The sequence below is a fragment of the Pteropus medius genome, unplaced genomic scaffold (assembly GCF_902729225.1).
Source record: "Pteropus medius unplaced genomic scaffold, Ma_sr-lr_union100, whole genome shotgun sequence".
Classification (NCBI taxonomy): domain Eukaryota; kingdom Metazoa; phylum Chordata; class Mammalia; order Chiroptera; family Pteropodidae; genus Pteropus; species Pteropus medius.
This window is the reverse complement of record NW_024349800.1, coordinates 37,344,108-37,362,701: the sequence shown is the minus strand read 5'-3', so window position 1 is coordinate 37,362,701 and position 18,594 is coordinate 37,344,108. Positions and strand designations below refer to the sequence as shown.

At 37.2% G+C, this 18,594-nt stretch overlaps 1 protein-coding gene across 1 annotated transcript in view; it reads left to right on the top strand.

The window, feature by feature from the left end:
• Positions 1–18,594, top strand: part of CAMKMT (calmodulin-lysine N-methyltransferase) — a 339,386-nt gene that overhangs the window by 308,123 nt on the left and 12,669 nt on the right. The window contains exons 8-9 of the mRNA XM_039887277.1: positions 7,827–7,901; positions 14,787–14,850. Of these exons, the coding sequence (XP_039743211.1) occupies positions 7,827–7,901; positions 14,787–14,850 (139 nt within the window). The remainder of the gene's footprint in view (positions 1–7,826; positions 7,902–14,786; positions 14,851–18,594) is intronic.

Sequence of the window (18,594 nt, the reverse complement as noted above, 5' to 3'; positions counted from 1 at the left end):
CCCAAGTCTCTTCATTCTCCTCCTAACACATTTGGTCCTTCTCATCCCAGATTTTTGTCAGTCTTATTCCCCTCTTCCTCATGCATCTAGGTTCTTCCTTCTAAGATGGTTTGATTTCCTCCTGCGTTCTCAGGCTATTTTAGCTTGCCCTAATCTTTCTCTTCTTTTAACTTCTGTTGGCCTTAGAATAGTCCCACAGTAAAATGTGGCATAGTCTCTTATTGTTCAAAACGTGTTGTCTTTGTGTTCATGTTCATTGGTTCATTCACTTCCCGACAGATATTTAGATCCCCTTCTGTCTACCAGGTGCTGTTCTAGGTGCTGGAGATGTAGCGATGAACAAAACTGAGAAAGTCCGTGCCTTCTTAGAGTTCACCTTCTAGCAAGGGAGACCGATAATTTTCTTGAAGGGAAGGATTCTGCTTAATATGTTTTTGTATCCTCTGAAGCAATTAGTATACTTTATCTGTGGTTCATGAAAGGTTTTAAGATTTGTATTTGGAGCACATGTTGAAAGATATGAATCCATAAGGCTTATGGAACCAAATAATTTTTCATAGAAGAAAGTCAAGCTCTAGAGATTCAGACATCAGTTTATATCTCAGATAGCTGACTTTCATTTCAGGCTAGGGTTCTTCTCAGGCAGGCATATGCAGTGTCTGTAGACACACTGACATTGTGAGTAGGCATTTATCTGTCCTTTGTCAGATTGAAGAGGAAGGTTAGTAGAAGGTAACTGAGATAAGAAAGCTGAGGGCTCTCTTTAAGAAATGTTCTGATAAAGTATACCTATTAGTGAGTTTGCTAGAATTATGGTAACAGAAGCTTGAGAACTGCTAAGAATTCTAGAGATCCCCCAGTCTTGTTTCCTTCTGTTGCTATCTTGGATATGGAAAAATGAAATTACTATGTGTACTTTCTATTACTCACATTTTTTTATTTGCTTGACAAGTTTATAGAAGGACTCATGTCCTGGCTTATTTTGATAGCGTTCTTTTTGTGTGTGTTAAAATGAGCCAGATTTTAAATATGGGACACTGTATTTTTTTAGGCGCCCTCTAAACTGCAGCACATTAAAACTTATGACCTTTTCTTCTAAAATAACATTGTATGGCTTTTTGGACATGCTGATCTCTGCTCTATCAAGGTCAAAATCTCACTACCCCAAATCGGCCGCGTTCTATATTGATAGCTAGGTGTGCAGGTCGTACTATTTCATCTTCTATGAAAATGTCTTCCAGGTTTAAGAAAAAAATAATCCCTCCTTCATAGAAACTGATATCACAGAAGTTACGTATCAAACAAAAATGTCTTCATTTTCAAAGCAGTTTGTTGCTTTAAAATGCACAAAGGGCATTCTTAAAAATTTTGTTAGAGAATGACCACATCATAATCTATTGCTAAAAAATAATATATTTTATACTTGAATAAAAGGCATGATTTGTTTTCAGCATTTTGCTTTTACAATAATGCTACAGTGAAACACATCTGTACATAAACCGTCCGTCCATTTGCAAGTATATCTACAGGGCAAATTTTCAGAAGTAGACTTTGTCTATTCAGACCAAATGGTGTAAATTATTAAACTTCATAATTTATTTTCATACCCATTAAGACTGGTCCCTTGCCATTTTTTTCCCCCTAGACTATTCTAAAGTTATATTGGTATTTTTATTACATTGGTATTTTCATTGAAATGTATAATTTACTAAGACTTGACATATTTATAACTAAATCTTCCTATTCAAGAACAGGGTGTTTTCTACTTAAAATCTTTTGGATGTTTCACTAACATTTAAAATTTTTTTCTTTATTTCTCTTGTTAATCTTATGGGTCACCCTAAGTTGCTACCATAATGCTATAGCAGAACAGTTTTTACCCCATTATTTTGGAAGTTATCATTTGAAATTGCTAAGAAATAGCGAAGTTTCTATATTAAAATGCACTGTTTGAAAGTTCATAAATTAGAAAAATAAAGAGAAAAGAAGAAAAATAAGCGAAAATACAAAAAAGCAATAATTAATTTTACAATTTCATATCAAAGGGCACATAATTGTAATTTGTTATGAAATTAGAACTAATTCTAATTTTTTATTGTCACTTTGTTTTGTTACCATATAAATTAATCAGCTGTCATACTCATATAATTAGATATATTTGAAATGGAAAATGTAATTAGTAAATAATTAGTATCTTTCATTCCAAGATTTCAAAACTCTTTACTAGTGCTCCTTAACCAGTTTAAAATATACTGGTCACCAACATAGGGGGTCCAAATGTTAGGCAAATCTGTCTTCCTTTTGGACTCTGAGATAAGTTTATTTCAGCTAAATTACAGACAAAAACACAAAGCCAGTGGGTGGCATCAGCTTTAAATTTAGGCCAGAAACATAGAAATGATAAGCTGGAGCCACAATTCTCAAACTTTAGTACCAGAATTATTTGTAGAGCTTGTTATGACACAGATTACTGGGCCCCATCTCCTGAGACACTGAGGTGGGGCTCAAGATTTTGCATTTCTAACATGTTCCCAGGTGATGCTGCTGTTGCTGGTCTGGATACCTCACTTGAAAACCATGAACTAGAGTTCTCGCTGAGAATTCCTCATTAAATTCTGTCATGTTTCATGCTTTATAGTTGTCCAGATTTCTATTCATTAAAGCCAGGTCTGTCTACTGTATTCTTTAGTTTATTTTATAGATATCATATATTTACAAAGAAAGAACAGGACCTGACTTTCAACACTCAATTGTCTGTAGTTAACCAATATTGTAGATCTTCTGAGGTAGAAATTTCATTGAGACCTAATTTTACTTCCCCTTCCCCTTTCTCCAAGCTTTATTCCTAGATTGCTGAAGCTCAAGCAAATCGCAGAGCAATGCTAGTAACTGTCGGTGAGAAAGGTCATATTGCAAGAACAGGTGAAGCAATGAGATTAGACTACTCCTGCAAAAATGTTGATGGCAAAGGGACAGAGAGAAATAAAATGTGTACCAAGGGAAAGCAGAGTTGCGGGAAAAGTCGGGCACGTTGGCAGGAATGCCAGTACAACTAAGGAAGAAGAAATAAGTAAAGATATGAAAGAGGGCAGGGCTATTTGATGGAGCAAGGACCCAGAGCAGTGCTTCTCAAAATATGGTCCCTAGAGCAGCAGTATTTGCATCACTTAGAAATTTGTTAGAAATGCAGATTTTCAAGCCCCACCCCACATATACTGAATCAGAAACTCTGGGGTCAAAGTTCAGCAATCTGCGTTTTAACAAACTTTTTGAGGATCCTGATGCACACTCAAATTTAGAAACCACTGACCTAGGGGAAAGAGGAAGGAATGATTTTATCCTGCACACGGGTTGGGGGATTCTCCTTGAAAAGCTCCATATCTATTTGAAAAGAATATATATTCTGCTATTGTTGGGTAGAGTGGTCTATAAATATCAGTTAAGTCAAGTTAGTTAATAGCATTGTTCAAGTCATCTATAAACTTATTTTCTACTTGTTCAATTAATATTGAGAGAGAAGTATTGAAATCTCTGATTATAATTGTGGTTTTGTCTATGTTTTCTTACAGTTCTACCCATTTCGGGCTTATATATTAGAAACTGTGTTATTCAGTGGATAGACATTTAGAAATGTTATGTCTGCTTCTTGAATTGACCCTTTAATGTTATAAAGTGATCTTCTTTATGCCCAGTGATATTCTTTGCTCTAATATCTACTATCTTATATTAACATAGCCACTCTGACTTTCTTTCAAGTAGTGTTACTTAGTATATCTTTTTGCTTTCTTTTTACTTTCAACCCATTTGTGGCTGTATATTTAAAAAACAGTTATTATAAGCCACATATACATGGGTCCAGCATTTTTATCAAATCTGACACTCTGCCTTTTAATTGGGGCATTTAGACCATTTTCACTTGGTACAGGTACTAATATAGTTGGATTTAAATCTCTCATTTTTTGTTTTATGCTAGTTCCATCCATTCTTTGTTCCTCTCTTCATATTTTTCTGCCTCCCTTTGAATTAAATGAGTATATTTTATTATTCTATTTTATCTCCTTTGTTGACTTATTAGCTATAACTCTTTGTTTAGTTGTTTTAATGTTTGCTTTAGGTTTTATAGTATGCATCTTTAAGTTATCATTGACTATCCTCAAATGATATACTACTTTATCTCTACTATAACAACCTTACAGTACTGTTCTTTTACTCCTCTCCCAGTCTTTATTCTGTTATTGTCTTATATTTTACTTATGCATATGTTAGAAACCTCAGAATACCTGTTTTTTGTTTAACCAGTCAATTATATTTTAAAGAGAGTTCTATAATATGAAAAAAATATTATAAATTTGCCTGTGTAGTTACAATTTCTGGTTCTTAACATTCATTTCCATGGGTCCATATTTCCATCTGGTATGGTTTTTCTTCTGCCTGAAGGACTTTCTTTGCATTTCTTGTAATGACTATCCGCTGGCGATTAATTCTTTCAAGTTTTGTATGTCTGAAAATGTTTATTTCATCTTTTTAAAATATACATATTTTTAATGGCTACATAATTCTAGGTTGACAATTTTTTTCTTTTTAGTACTTAAAAGATGTCACACTACTGTCTTCTGATTTGCATATTCCTTACAAGAGATATGCTGTCATCTTTATCTTTATTTGTATATCATGTGTCTTTTTTTCCCTCTGTGTACTTTTTAGATTTTCTCTTTATCACTGCTTTGGGGAAATTTGAGTAGATTATCATGTGTTATGTAGTTTTTTGTGTGTGTTTCTTGTGCTTGGAGTTTGTTGGAGTTTCCTGATTTATGAATTAATAGTTTTCATTAAATTTGGAAATATTTCGGCCATTATTTCTTCAAATAATTTTCTGCCTCCCCCTCTCTTCTGTCCTTTGAAGACTGCAATTACACGTATATATTAGACCACTTAAATTTGCCCCAAAACTTACTTGCTAGTGCTCTTTTTATTTATTTCTATTCTTTTTATTTTCTCTCTGTATTTCATTTTGGATACTTTCTATTGCTTTGTCTTCAAGTTCACTAACCTTCCATTCTGTAATGTCTAATTGTTGTTAATCCCATCTAATGTATTTTTTTCCTCTCAGACATGGCAGTTTTCATCTTTAAAATTTTGACTTAGGACTTTAAAAATTATCTTTCATAACTCTATTCAACTTTTTAAATAAAATGAATACCGTTATGATAACTATTTTAATGCCTTTGTTTGCTAATTCTAACATCTGTGGCAGGTTTAGATTTGGTTCATCTGTTGACTTGTTCCTTATTATGCATTGTATTATTTCAATTACTTGCTTGTCTAGTACTCTTACGTCGTTAGGATCTGAATGTTTTTGTACTCCTGTAAATGTTTTTGGGTTCTGTTCTGGAACACAGTTATTTTGAAATAATTTGATCCTTTCTGGTCTTGCTTTTAAGATTTGTTAGGCATGACCAGAGCAGCTTTTAGTCTAGGGCTAACTATTCTTTACTACTGAGACAAGACCCAGCTGAAGACTCTACTCAGTGCCCTGTGAATCATGAGGTTCTCCAGTCTGGCTTGTGGAATAGGTACTATTCCTGGCCCTGTGTGAGCAACTGGCCCAGTCTCATCCAATCTTCTCAACTTCAGGTAGTTTTCTCAAATACATGCCCCAATCAGAACTCTATAAAATACTCCAGGGGGGCTATCCACAGACTTTTGGAATTCTCTCTGTGTGCAGCACCCTCCTATCTGGTGCTCTTTACTGGGACCTGTAACTGACTTGGTTTTCTCGGACTCTCAGCTCCATCTCCTTAGCTCGGGGAGTCCACCAGGTTCCACCCCAGTTCTCCTTCCCTGTGCTGTGGTCTGGAAACTCTCTCAAGGTAGTAACATGATAAATAGTAAGGCTCGCTTAATTTTCCCCCTGTCCTTTGTTGCTAATTTTCAGCTTGTTGAAAATTATCATTTTATATATTTTGTGTAGTTTTGGGGGGTTGTTTCAGGCTATAGGGCAAATGAGGTCCTTGTTACTCCATCTTTGCCCAAAGCAGAAATCCTCAGAAAGCATTTTAAGTGGCCTCCATATCTGGCTAAACTATACATTCTATTCAGAGAACAACTTAATATATAGAAACCTCTATTTCTTGAGTGCCTTTTGTGTGCTAGGTACATTCATACACAGTTTATTTATATAATATATTTATTGAACAGCTGCTATGTGGCAGGGACTGCTCTTGGCAATGAATATACATCATGGCATAAACAGACTTAAAAAATCTCTGTCCCTGCGGTGCTTGTGTTCTACTGAAAAAAGAAAGAATAAACAAAATTAATAATTTACTTATATAACACATTGAAGAGTAATAACTGCTATAGAAAAATAAAGAGCAGATTAATGGAGTTCAAGAGTACTGGAGTAGAAATGAATCATGGTAGTTTTAAGTAGAGTGGTCAGGGTAGGCTTTCTTGAGAAGGTAAGACATTTGAGCAGACTTGAAGAAGGTGAGGGAACGAGCCAAAGGGATATCTGGAGGAAGAGCATTCACACAGAGGAAGCCGCCAGTTTTAAGACCCTAAGGCAGAAGCATGCCTAGTATATTCAAGAAATCATAAGGAGACCAGTGTTGCCAGAGCAAAGAGCAAAGAGGAGAGTAATAGATGAGATCCATGTGGTAACGGGATTGAATAGTGTCATTGAAAGACTTTGACTTTTACTCTGAGTAAAGAGAGGAGCCATTACAAGGTTGTAAGGAGAGAAGTCTTGTGATTTGGTATGTGTTTTTAAAGGATCATTCTGGCTGCTGTTTTGAGCAGTGATTGTAGAGTGATGGGTGGAAGCAGGGAGACCAATTAGGAGACTATGCAATAATTCAGATGAGAGAAGATGGTAATTTTTTCCAGGGTGAGAAGAGCAGTGGAGATAGAGAAAAGTTGGATTTTGATGTATTTTCAAGGTAGAACTAACTGCATTTCCTATCTGTGTGGGTGTAACAGAAAAAGAAGAGTCAGAGATATATAGCCAAGGTTTTTGGCCTGAGCAACTGAAAAGATGGAGTTAACAAGAAGAGAAATACTGTGAACGAATGAAATGAATTTGGGGAATTCAATATTGAACATATGTTTGAGATGTCTGTTAGATATCCAGGTAGAAATATTAAAATAGGAAGTTGGATATATGAATTTGGAGTTCATGGGAGAGTTCCAAGCTGATAGATCAAGTAAAATGAAGACTAAGAACTAACCTGAATCTAGCAATGTGGAGCTCTTTGGTGAGTTTAAAACCTGATCCTCTTTTGGAGACTAAGTGTGAGGATGAGTGAATTTTAAAATGTGCCTGAAAACTGAGAGCTACTATGTGAAAGTTGGCTTTTCTTCCATCTTGCCAAATTGTTTCTTTTATCAATAAGAAATGCAACTGACATGCTAGGTGATATAGACATATACTAAGTTTCACCTCATTTCTTTTTATAAGTTGTATTCCAGTCAGATGGGGAATACTTTGATTTTAATATGTGCTTCATTGACGTTGAGTCTAGACTCATTCTAATGATTTTGGTAAAGATATTTTTCCCTAGTTTGTCTCCAAACAACCTACAAAAACTAGTAAACCAGCAAAAGCTTAACTGTCATATTTAAATAGAGAATTCTTCCTATTCTATATTCGAAGACTAAATAAAATATAGAACAGTTACATCCCTAGTTTTTTATTATACCTTTTGAAATAACTTGTGTATATCTTTTAAATAATTTCAAGTGGCACAAAAAATAATGTTAATAGCTCAAAATCAAAAGTGAAAAAAAACCCTAAGTATAATTTTAAAAATCTTTTTCTCCTCAAGCGTTTTACGATGGGATAATGAGACAGATGTCTCTCAACTGGAAGGACATTTTGACATGGTTATGTGTGCTGACTGGTAAGTACATAAAAATCATAAAACTCCTGTTAGAAAAAATAGCTTTGCTGGAGTAATTGGGCTGTGCTGCTTTGCTGACGGCTAAGCAAAGTCAACAAATGAAGCACAAAGCCACCTTAACCTCAACAAATTAATATTCATCTCCATGTGACAGTTATAAGGTAGTCTTCTATCACACAGTAACTTCTACCACATTATTTCCCAAAGATTGATTTTGAGAAGCATTTCCATTTTCTGGAATTGCCTCTGTTTCATGCTTGACGTATCAGTAAATGGACGACTTAGGCAAATTGCAAATAATTATGGCTCGGAGAGGAATAGTCTGGAGAAAAAGGAGTTTATCAACACAAACAGCTCAATTAGCTTACTTCTTAGGAGAGATCTGACTATTGATATAAGAGAATATACATATGTGTGCACACATATATATTCTCCAGCAAATAAACATATCTGTGGAATATCTTTAGGGAAATAACTTTTCTTAAAAATGTATGTTTGCTCTCTAATATTTTCAATGTATTCAATTATGATATTTAATTATACATAAAACAAGAATTATAAAATTACATTTTATTGTTATGCAAATAATATTAAAATCTCTGCCAGATGCCTGCTTTTTAAAAATAATTTACATATTTGGTCTTCTCTTTTAGCCGAGTCTACTTATTGTTAATGAAAGTCTGATCCAAGTTACAGGATAAATATGTATCAAACCTTAATAATTATTTTGAGTAACCTTATGCATTTTCTTCATGTGTGTTAAATAATAATTATTTCAGCATATGAGAAACATTGACAACTCACAAGTATTTTTCTTGTTAAGAGTCAGATCTTATTTGTACTTTTATCATGATTTTTTCATGACACTTTAGATTTGAAAACACAAGTTCAGATTCTGAAGAAGTTTTATTATATTGATAAACCCAATCATAAGATTGAGAACCCGGATAGACTGTCCCTATCAGAGAGCTGAATAAATGGAATGAAATTTTCAGGAAGTCTTTTATTATTATTATTATTATTATTATTATTATTATTATTACTACTACTACTACTACTACTACTACTACTACTACTACTACTATTTAATATGATTTCCAATGGGTAACTTTTCTACCTAAGTCAATGAAATTAGATTTGTTTTCTGTTTTCTTCTGAAAAATACTTCTCAAAAAAATAAATATTTTGTTTAATTTAGACTGAGATTTTCTACTTTTCTATGGCCCTTTTAGTCTCTCTGAACCCAATTTCAGAAAACCTGTTCCAAAAAAGGGGGAAACAGATTTCTGATTAATCGTTGATATTGTGTCTCAATATTACATCCCTCATCTAATCAAAAATAAGGAACTAAAACCTCACCATATGATTTGAGCAAGTAATTTAGTAAATGCCTTTCCTCACCAAATATGAGAAAGGATCCTCCAGGTTTCATTGCACAGATGAAGATAATGCTGGCAGGATTAAATCAGATTAAGCATGAAAGTCAGATCAGAGGGCAGTGGAAAGTGGGAAGGAGGGCCGCGTCTTCTTGGAGGTTTAGACAAGGGTCGCACATGGATGGGCTCTGATTATGTGGGGAAAGTCAGGTCTGGCCAAGAGATTTAGAGTTAAATTTGTCCTTTGCGCAAATATCGAAACAGCCTGGCTTTCTCATACTTTGTGTTATGGACACTCACACCATGTCATCCTATTTGTACCAGAGAGACAAGCAGAGGAAGTAAGATTTAAGCTCTTTTCCGATTAATGTTCTCAGGTTAAAAATAGCCACACAACATGTTTGAAAAATAGTCTTTTTTTCCTAGCCAACAACAAGGTCATGTACAACTGATATACATAATGCATATTCAGTTAAGGCTTTCATTACGAATATATAACATAATGCAGTATACACACACACACACACACACACATAACATACACACACATCCAGTGGCTATGTGAGAATTTATGAATTCAAATGAACTAAATATACCAAGTTTCATTTTATAAATGGCTTTTCTATGCATGAATTAAGTTTTTTTTTTCCTGGTGTTCTAAGTGCCAATATGTCAGCCTGTTTATCATTTTCCATTTGTAAATGTGAAACATTAAGCTACTCTCACTGAGATGCTGATATTATTTCCAAAAGAAATGCCTTGGTAATGGTCTCTCTTCATACTCACAGAGATGGGTAAGCTGCTTAGAAACTTAGAAAGTACAGTGATGTTTATAATATGCATGTTGTGCATATAGCAGTGAAGTGCAGGGTTCCATGAGTTCTTTATGTCCTGTTGGTTTAGCGTTTCTCTATAGAGTTTTGCCTGGACGCTCCTTCTAGGGGCAGGCAGGCAGACTGTGCTGCTTTTTTTTTTTTTTTAGAATGTCATAGAGGAGGAAATGAAAGCTCCCTTTAGACATTACCTCCAAGACGAAACCTGAAATACTCAGTGCCAAAAATAGGTGCCACACAAATAGATCACGTTAAGTTTCACATCATCCTTTAGTCATTGTCAGTCAACGAGATCTAGATTAGGCCACAGGAATATGAAGCAAGAGTCGGAGTTCAAATATTAGGTACATGGATTAAAATCTTATTGAAGTATTTCCAGCAAGGGTGGCATTGTCTGATTCCCTGCATAGCTAACCAGTGGTACTGCTTTATCCCATTTACATGAAAACAAGCTCTATTCACAAACCTATTCCAAACCTACATTGTGGTTCAAGCAAAATGCACATGATTACAACAAGCGGTGATATGTTTACATTCTTAAATCATTCATATATTCATATATTTACATTCAGACATTCATAAACCTGTGGGCAGTGGGGGAAATAACTTATTTCCCAGAAGAGACAGTCTCTTGGTTCATATCTAAATTATTAGCTCAACTAGATTATAAAATAAAAAGGCAAACTGTGAAAGCTAGTCATTATTTCACTATTCAGCATTTTTGACAATGAAATATAGTTTTGTGGTTCAATAATTCCTAAATAACTTGTAAAATGTCAACTTTGAAATAAACGGGAGGAAAAAAATTGAGGTACAGCCACACCTGCAAAAAGATGCTGTTGGCAAACATCAAAATATTAGAATATTTAACCACAGGTATAGAAAAAAAAAAACTGCCTATTAAGTTCCTTGGTTGACTTGTTAAATGTTGAATTTAATGTAAGAGTTCCTTTCCGCTGGAATGTAGTCTAGCCCAGTCCTTGCTGAGTTTAGAACAGTGAGTGATTGTTAATTTTAAGCCTGCCTTTCCAGACTCCAGTTCAATCACAATAATCTAAGAGTCTGGAAGTAAGATTTTCTTTTTATCCAGTGAACGCTTTCATTCAGCGTTTGATGGCTTTCCAGTTTATTGTAGCTCTGCAAAAATAAAATGATTCTGTACATTTGAATTCTCTAAAGGCTTGGAAAACAAGTCTGAAATGCCACCCATAGCCTGGCGCGTGGAGTTAGGTATGTGGGACAGTCAGCACCATATCTGCATGCCTGCAGCCTGAGAATTTGGAACGGAATGGGGAAGGTACATCACCTCGCTCGCTCTCTCAGCATTTTTGATAACTATGTATGGTAGATTGTTTCTATTTTCTATATTCTTTACTTTACTCTCAATGGTGAAAAAGTTTGGCATTTAAGGTGTTTTCATGAAAAATATTTTTTTTCTCTCAAAATAGGCTCTAGAATTTCTTTGTTTTCTTCCAGATGCTGTGGTCATGGATAATTCTAACTCTCACTCACAGACCTTTACACCTGAAAAGATCTTTAACCCAAATGTAGTCAGCCCTTTCACCTCACCTGAGGAAACTCAGTCCCAAAGAAGAAAGACAAAATGCCAAAGATCTCACACCTTAAGGGGCAGAGCCAAGTGAGATCAGAATATGGCATCTGTGGCAGCTCCCACAACAGTCAGTTGAAAACTACTGATAGAGGCTGTTCTTCCCCTGAAAGTTAATCTGAAATAGTGAATTTAGCTTAGCACATTTCACCTTGACAATTACATAGAGGTCTTCCTTTTTGTGGAAAGTGACAGAGAAATGCCTCCTTGTTCTTTGCACTAATTAATTTCCCTTTGAGAAGAGTTGTAAATGCTCTGTGCTCAACATAAAACTCTGATTCTAAGGGAGATAATGAAAATGGCCCTGCCCCTTTCCTTTGTCATAAGTCTGTGATTTGTATCAGTGGAACAAAGCAAGTGTTGATTCCGCAAGTGAATTATATAGAGGGGTGTGAGTGTGTGTGTGTGTGTGTGTATGTGTGTGTGTATGGTGTGGTGTGTGTGTGTGTGTGTGTGTGTGTGTGTGTGCGCACGGTTAATGGCCAAAGTAGACTGACCGTCAATGTATTTTGATCAGTAACTGAAGAGAGAGCTGAAATGATATCTCTATCCCAATCACTGACCCACTCGGCCTTTTTTAATAGATCTACTTAAGCTACTGCTGTTCTCTGAGCTCATTAGGACTTATTTAAGGGGTGAATTTTCAGGAGATTATATATCACTCCCACTAAAGCACATTAAAATTGCTCATATGACGTATCCTACAAAGTGTTATAAATTCTGCACCAGAACTAAGGAGAAAGGTGAGCTTTCTTGGGAAAAAGACCTATTAAAGAACTACAACAATTACTTTTGGGATATTTGATTTGGAGTGATGGAGTAGACAACATTATCTTTCAGATAACTGTGTTTAGAATGCATACCGCGTATTCAGCTGCATTTTCTGTAAGCTGTGATGTTAATATCTGTGTCGCCATTAGCAACATTAAGTAGAAATAGTGCTTTGCAAGGTTATGTTTTAAACTCTGCTTTCAAGATGCTGTTTATCCTAACAATCTTGCCAGCTCTTAGGATGCACAGATAAACTGAGCATGGTCCTTTGCTTAATGCTATGTATCCCAACCAGCTAGGTCTCCTATAGGCCCAACTAATGACAGAGATACTTTCCCACAATGATAGTCTTCTTAAGAAACAAAACCAAAATGCTGAATTATTAAAGCTTAAGATATTATTGTCTCACTAAAGAATAAGGTATATAGTCCTGAAGAGAAAAAACTTTAAAATGCTTTGATACCATTTGATCTCTTTCTTATTAATCCTTAATGGTTATTAATCACTGATGAATATGACTTAAAGGAAAATTTTAGAGCTCTTAAATTGGAGACATTCTGTGTTCTAAGATTTAAGTACATTTTTTTGCTGAACGATAAGAAAATTTTCCCATGGGTAATAATCAGGTTATCTTGACCGAGGGATGGAATGGGATAAGGTTCCCATTCTAAATATGATTTCTGGCTCATCTTTAGAGTATCCTTTTCCCATTGCTCAAAGCATCATTTTATAGAAGAACCTTCTACTAATCATATGGTGAAAACCAAGCACTGACTTCTTGGAAACTTCTTGGAAATTGCTCTCTCCCCTCCTCCCTCTCAAATGAGAGAACTGGAAGAAAACCTAGTCTGGTGAAACATTCTGCCTAAACTTTGATTTCTTCCATAACGATAACAGTAAAGGAGGGTGTAGAGCCTGTGTTAGGGTCCTTGAAACTAACCCCCTATACAAGCTCCCCAACTTCAAGGACTGTGTCGATCTGCCAGTCATACAGTAAACAAATATTTATTTGAGTCCCTTCTATGTTTGTAGGCTGTGCCAGAACTAGCGATGGGTAAATGAATGCAGACCGGAAGCTCTTTGAGGGTTGGAACTTTGCCATATTCATAGCTTATTTCTAATGCCTAAAACAGCCTCTAGTATGAAGTAGGTGATCAAGAAATATGTGTCCACTAACGTAGATTGTGAATTTGATTCCCACTACAGCCACATAAGTGGGCCTTTATTGACAAAGAAACAGAAATCTCATGTGAAGTGACTAGCCCAAGGTGACATAGAAAGGTCAGAGCCAGAGTTCTATTAAACAATGAACTATGCTCCCTGCTTGCCTGAAGTATGGCTCCACACAGCAGCCCTCCTACTGACAGCTGATACTTACCCATAGCTCTGAGAAGGATGAGGGAGGGCTCTAGAATGGGAAGTACTTACTCATGCCACGTGAAAAGCAGGGAGGCCAGATCAGAGGGGCCTGCACCAAACTGAAGCATTAGAAATGAGAGTGGGGGGCCTTGCCGAGCCCCTCATGGGATGGCCAATGCACAATGTTCTAACCTGCAAGTCCCAGATAAGGACACTCTGTCCCAAGCTTCCAAGATAAGGCCTGGTGAAGATAGGGTCAGACTGACCCAGCCAAAGGGGTAACAGAACAACAACAGAAATTCTCAGAAGACCAAAGTATAAAAAAGAAAGACGGTGAACTGGAAAGAATTCAACATGGAGATCAAGGTTGGGGAATCCAGAGTTGCCATGGTCTCTGTGACACATTGCCTAAACCTTATCTTTGTTTTTGGAGCCATTTAGTCCTAGGTCTCCAGTCAACTCTAACCTCCGTGCTATCCATAGTCACTAAAAACCATCACCATTTGAGACCTGCTCTGTGGTTTGGGTGTCATAGGGCCACTGGTTTGTTTTTGGAGGGTGGCCTCACAGCACTCTCGGTGGGCAGAGGGCCCAGGTCTACAGAGGCTAAGCTCCAATGACAGGAAGCTGGGAGAGCTTCGTCTCAGCAGGACGATTCCCCCAAACAGTGGCTTAGAAGTTGTTCTTTTAACATTAACACATGGCCCAGTCTCTCGTGAATACTGGCCTATTGCATGTTGATGGCTTGGCTTTGGTTGGATACCACTGACTGCAACATCTTTTTTATTTTTCCAATAAGACACTTGAATAGAAGGAAACAATTTCTCTTTTTTAGTGTTGAGTAAACATGTGTCATTAGCCCTGTGCTTATCTCCATTAGTATCATTAGACTTGAAAACCTAGTTTAATCTGGATTCTGCTCTCTTCTCAATGTCAGCCTGTTTCTGGACCAGTACAGAGCCAGCCTTGTTGATGCAATAAAGAGATTACTCCAGCCCAGGGTAAGTATGTTTCTATTTCCTCCTGAACACTGGCTTCAGAATAATTAGTCTGTGCACAAAGATGGAGAGAGTAATGGAATGGCAGGATTGATGTCATGTAATACTTTAATACTTATTATGTCCAACTTCAATTGGGTCTTCTGATCTATCAGATTCTTTCCTAATCATAACTAGGAAACTTCTTACCCTTGGCCTTCCGATAAAGAACACAGTGGGTAGTAAAATAAATGAAACCGCTTCAAAGATAGTGTGAGATTATTTTTATCAAAGAATTTCTTGAGTCTTTTCCTTTGATAACAATATCTTCATATTAAAGTAGAAGTATGATATTGAAAGTTTTCTGTTGACTTCTGTCATTTTAAATCCCTTCAGTAGTAACCTTTGTCATTGGGTATTTATTTATTACAAAAGAATATTTTTTCTTTCTATTTCTGTTTATATTAAAGAAAAAGGACTTCAGATGAATCTGTATATTAAAAGTTCTTTGCTTTAAAAGGAAGCCATTATTTACATATTATAAACATTAGGTCACAATGAAGCCAAGCATGGCATAAAATGTTGTGCACATTTTTACATTTATATATCCATTTATGCCTGTGAGTAAATTACAGAGTTTGTATCCACTCTTATTTTGTTGGGCTGTTATACTAAGCCAGGAGGTCCTGCAGCCTAAACGGAGAGTTAATATACGTCTATTTAAAGTAAAAAAACGAGTTTAAAGCTCATGCATTTAAAAAAATTTTTTATAAGTATGTAAGACTCTTGCTGTGCCATAGGAATTTAAAATAGGTTAACAATGTTAATGCAATCTGAGACAGGAAATCACGTTTGTTTGAGAAAGAACTGCAATGTGTGTGTGTAAAATATTTTCTAAAGTTTTGTTTCTAAAGACTTTTTAAAAGGAAGGTTTGCTCTAGTCTTCTGACCTCAGTGAGATTTACAGACTAATACCTCTCAATCTTTCTTTTATATCTTTTTCACATTGAAGGTTCCCAGAGCAATTTGATAATCATCCTTTGCCTTACACTGTTGCTCTTTATTTTGTTATCTCTGTATAGCTCAGAAACTTTAAATAAGCCTCTCAGAGGAGTAACCACAGCTTTGTAAGTGGTAGTCAATTCAATTAAATTGGCCTTCTCAGTTCCCTCTGTGAGGTGGGTAGTAGGTCTTGAGGCAAGGAAGAAGCATGCTATAAGCTATCGATGGCTGCTGCCATGGTTGGGTAAGCAGCCCAAGTTGAGGGTAGGATAAGGACTCTTGGGCTTCTTCATCCACACCGTGAGCCTTGGGTGATTCTTGTGAGCATTTGCAAGATCAGGATTTTCAGAGAGGGTACCGAGATTCTTGGATATAAAGGCCTCTGTGAAAATGTATCGAATATAAATACTATGCTTTCAAGAACGCATGGATCTCACACTGAACAAACAGAACTTCATTCATCATCAACACCCCTTCAAAGCCTATTTGTGGAAAATACTCCATTTTGTAGCAGATTTGCATGATTTACCCAGGAGCTATAGTAAATCATCCTCATGATTTATAATATAAAACTACCCAAAGTTTGAATAGACCTAAATGCAAATTGGACTGGAATCTCTAGAAGCTCTGTCATACCCTCTATTAAATTCTAACCAGACTCCCTGTTGCCTGAAGTGTAGTTCCACACAGCAGCCCCTTCTGAGCAAAGACAGCAGCCCTCCTACTGACAGCTGACACTTACCCTTAGCTCTGATAAGAGGTGTATTCACTCATGCCACGTGAGGAGTAGGGAGGCCAGAGCAGAGGGGGCTGCACCAAAGCATTAGAAATGGGAGTGGGGTCCTCGCTTAGGCCCCTCATGGGATGGCTGATACACAAGCATTCCAGGTGTTCTAGCCCAAGGTGTAAGAGGCTCACTGTAAGGGAGGAAAACCAAGTGGTGGATGGCACAAGGACATACCAAAATTACCACCCAGGAATCCCATCCCCATCAGGAGGTCTGGGGAGGCAGAACGCTTGAATTCCCTGGGCCTCCACCCAGGTGGACCCCAGAAGGGTCGTGTGGACTTGGCAACGACCAGCAGCTCCGCATCCCGTGCCAGTGGACTGGAAGGGTTCTTGAAGCCTGTGGGTAACCAGAGAAAAACTGAATTCTTCTTAGCTCTCAGGGCTGGCTGTTCTGCTTCCAAAGGACCTCCCCCTGCTAAGTGTATATGTTGTGGAAGTCACAGTCCAAGACTAAGATAATAATAAAGGTTTTATTTCATTACGATTAGAGCTGCTTTTAATGTTTTCTTGAGCCCAGAAAACTTCATGGTTTTGTGGCCGAGAGGCTAAAGGTGTCATCAGGGGCTCACAGAGAAACAACTTGGGCTGCACCGGTGGATCCTGAGTTCGTGGTAATTTAAGGCTCAGCAAATTCAATGGGAGATACAGGTTCTCAAGGTGCTCAGCAAAAACTACACTTGAGCCAAATGCTTCAAACTCCTAGGAAGGCCCCAGTGGGTGGAGTCAGAAATATCTGCATACAAAACCCAAATCTGTTCTTCCTATCTAGCCATTTACTGGACTCATCTCTCGAAGCCGATTTCTCATCTGTAAAATGGGGACTGAACAAACCAATGCACTGGAAAGCTCTGGCACCTGATTGGCTCTGAACATGCGTTAGCTCTTTGTTACCTTGAAGAATGAGAGAGACTTTCTGGCTCTTGTAGGGAGCTCTTTCCAAGCATTTTCCTCGAAGAAATGCTGGTGGGAGGGGATGAAATCATTTTCTTTACCTGGACTTTGACAACTTCTGCACGTAACTGGAACACACAGCGTCTCCCCTGCACCCACATCCTGCATACCTGCCATAGGCCCTGCACTGGTCCCAGGAGGGTTGTCTACCTGGATGAAGATGATACTTTTTACTATAGACAACTTGCATTGCATGAAGGGAGAGAGGTTACTACTAGACGGCAAGACTGAAATAATCGAAACATGAAAGTTCAAGTGTGAAGCTGTGGGAAGAAATGAATTCTATCATTTGCAGGGGTGTGGTTCTTTGATTTCTAGCTAGGGCAAACCAGCTGTCAGAGTCAGAGTTCCAGAAACAAAGAAAGTAGAAGGACAAGAAGAGTTTCTCTGCTTTTCAATTTTTCTAATGGAGTCACGAAAGAGGGGCAGACCCTAGAGAGAGCTTAGCCAACTGGGTGGGCTCCTGGTGATCTCGAACCCCAAGGCTGAGCTTAGATTCTCCACCAAACGGGCACCCATGGTTAGAAAGTCATTCTAGGCAGCCCTAAATTTTAGGAAGAAATGTTTGTCACCTGATCCAAGTGGAAACTTTCTTCAACTTGCTTGTTGATAGAATCTGTAAAACACTTGACTCCTGCCAGAATACTACACGGGACTCTCTAGTAGCCTTAAAAAATGAAAAGAATAGATATTTAAAAAGAAACAAAATCAGCAAATTTTACTCATTCCAAGAAGCAGCCTTCACCCCAACCCCTTTTACCTTTTTGCCTCCAGTAAGTGGCTCCTTGTTGCTAATGATTGATAGGTGACCCCCTGTCACTGTGTTCTTTAAAGACCATCACCAGTGCCTGATATCAGAGGACCCAAATGTAATTTAAAATAGCCGCAGCAGCCTGCAAGTTGAACTTTAGTCCGGAACTGACAACCAACAAATGGTATCTACTAATATTCCTCCAAAATGGCTTTGGGTGCAGGGAGGGGAGCCAAGCCTGCCAGACAGTGCGAGTTTACTCAGGGCCACGAGGA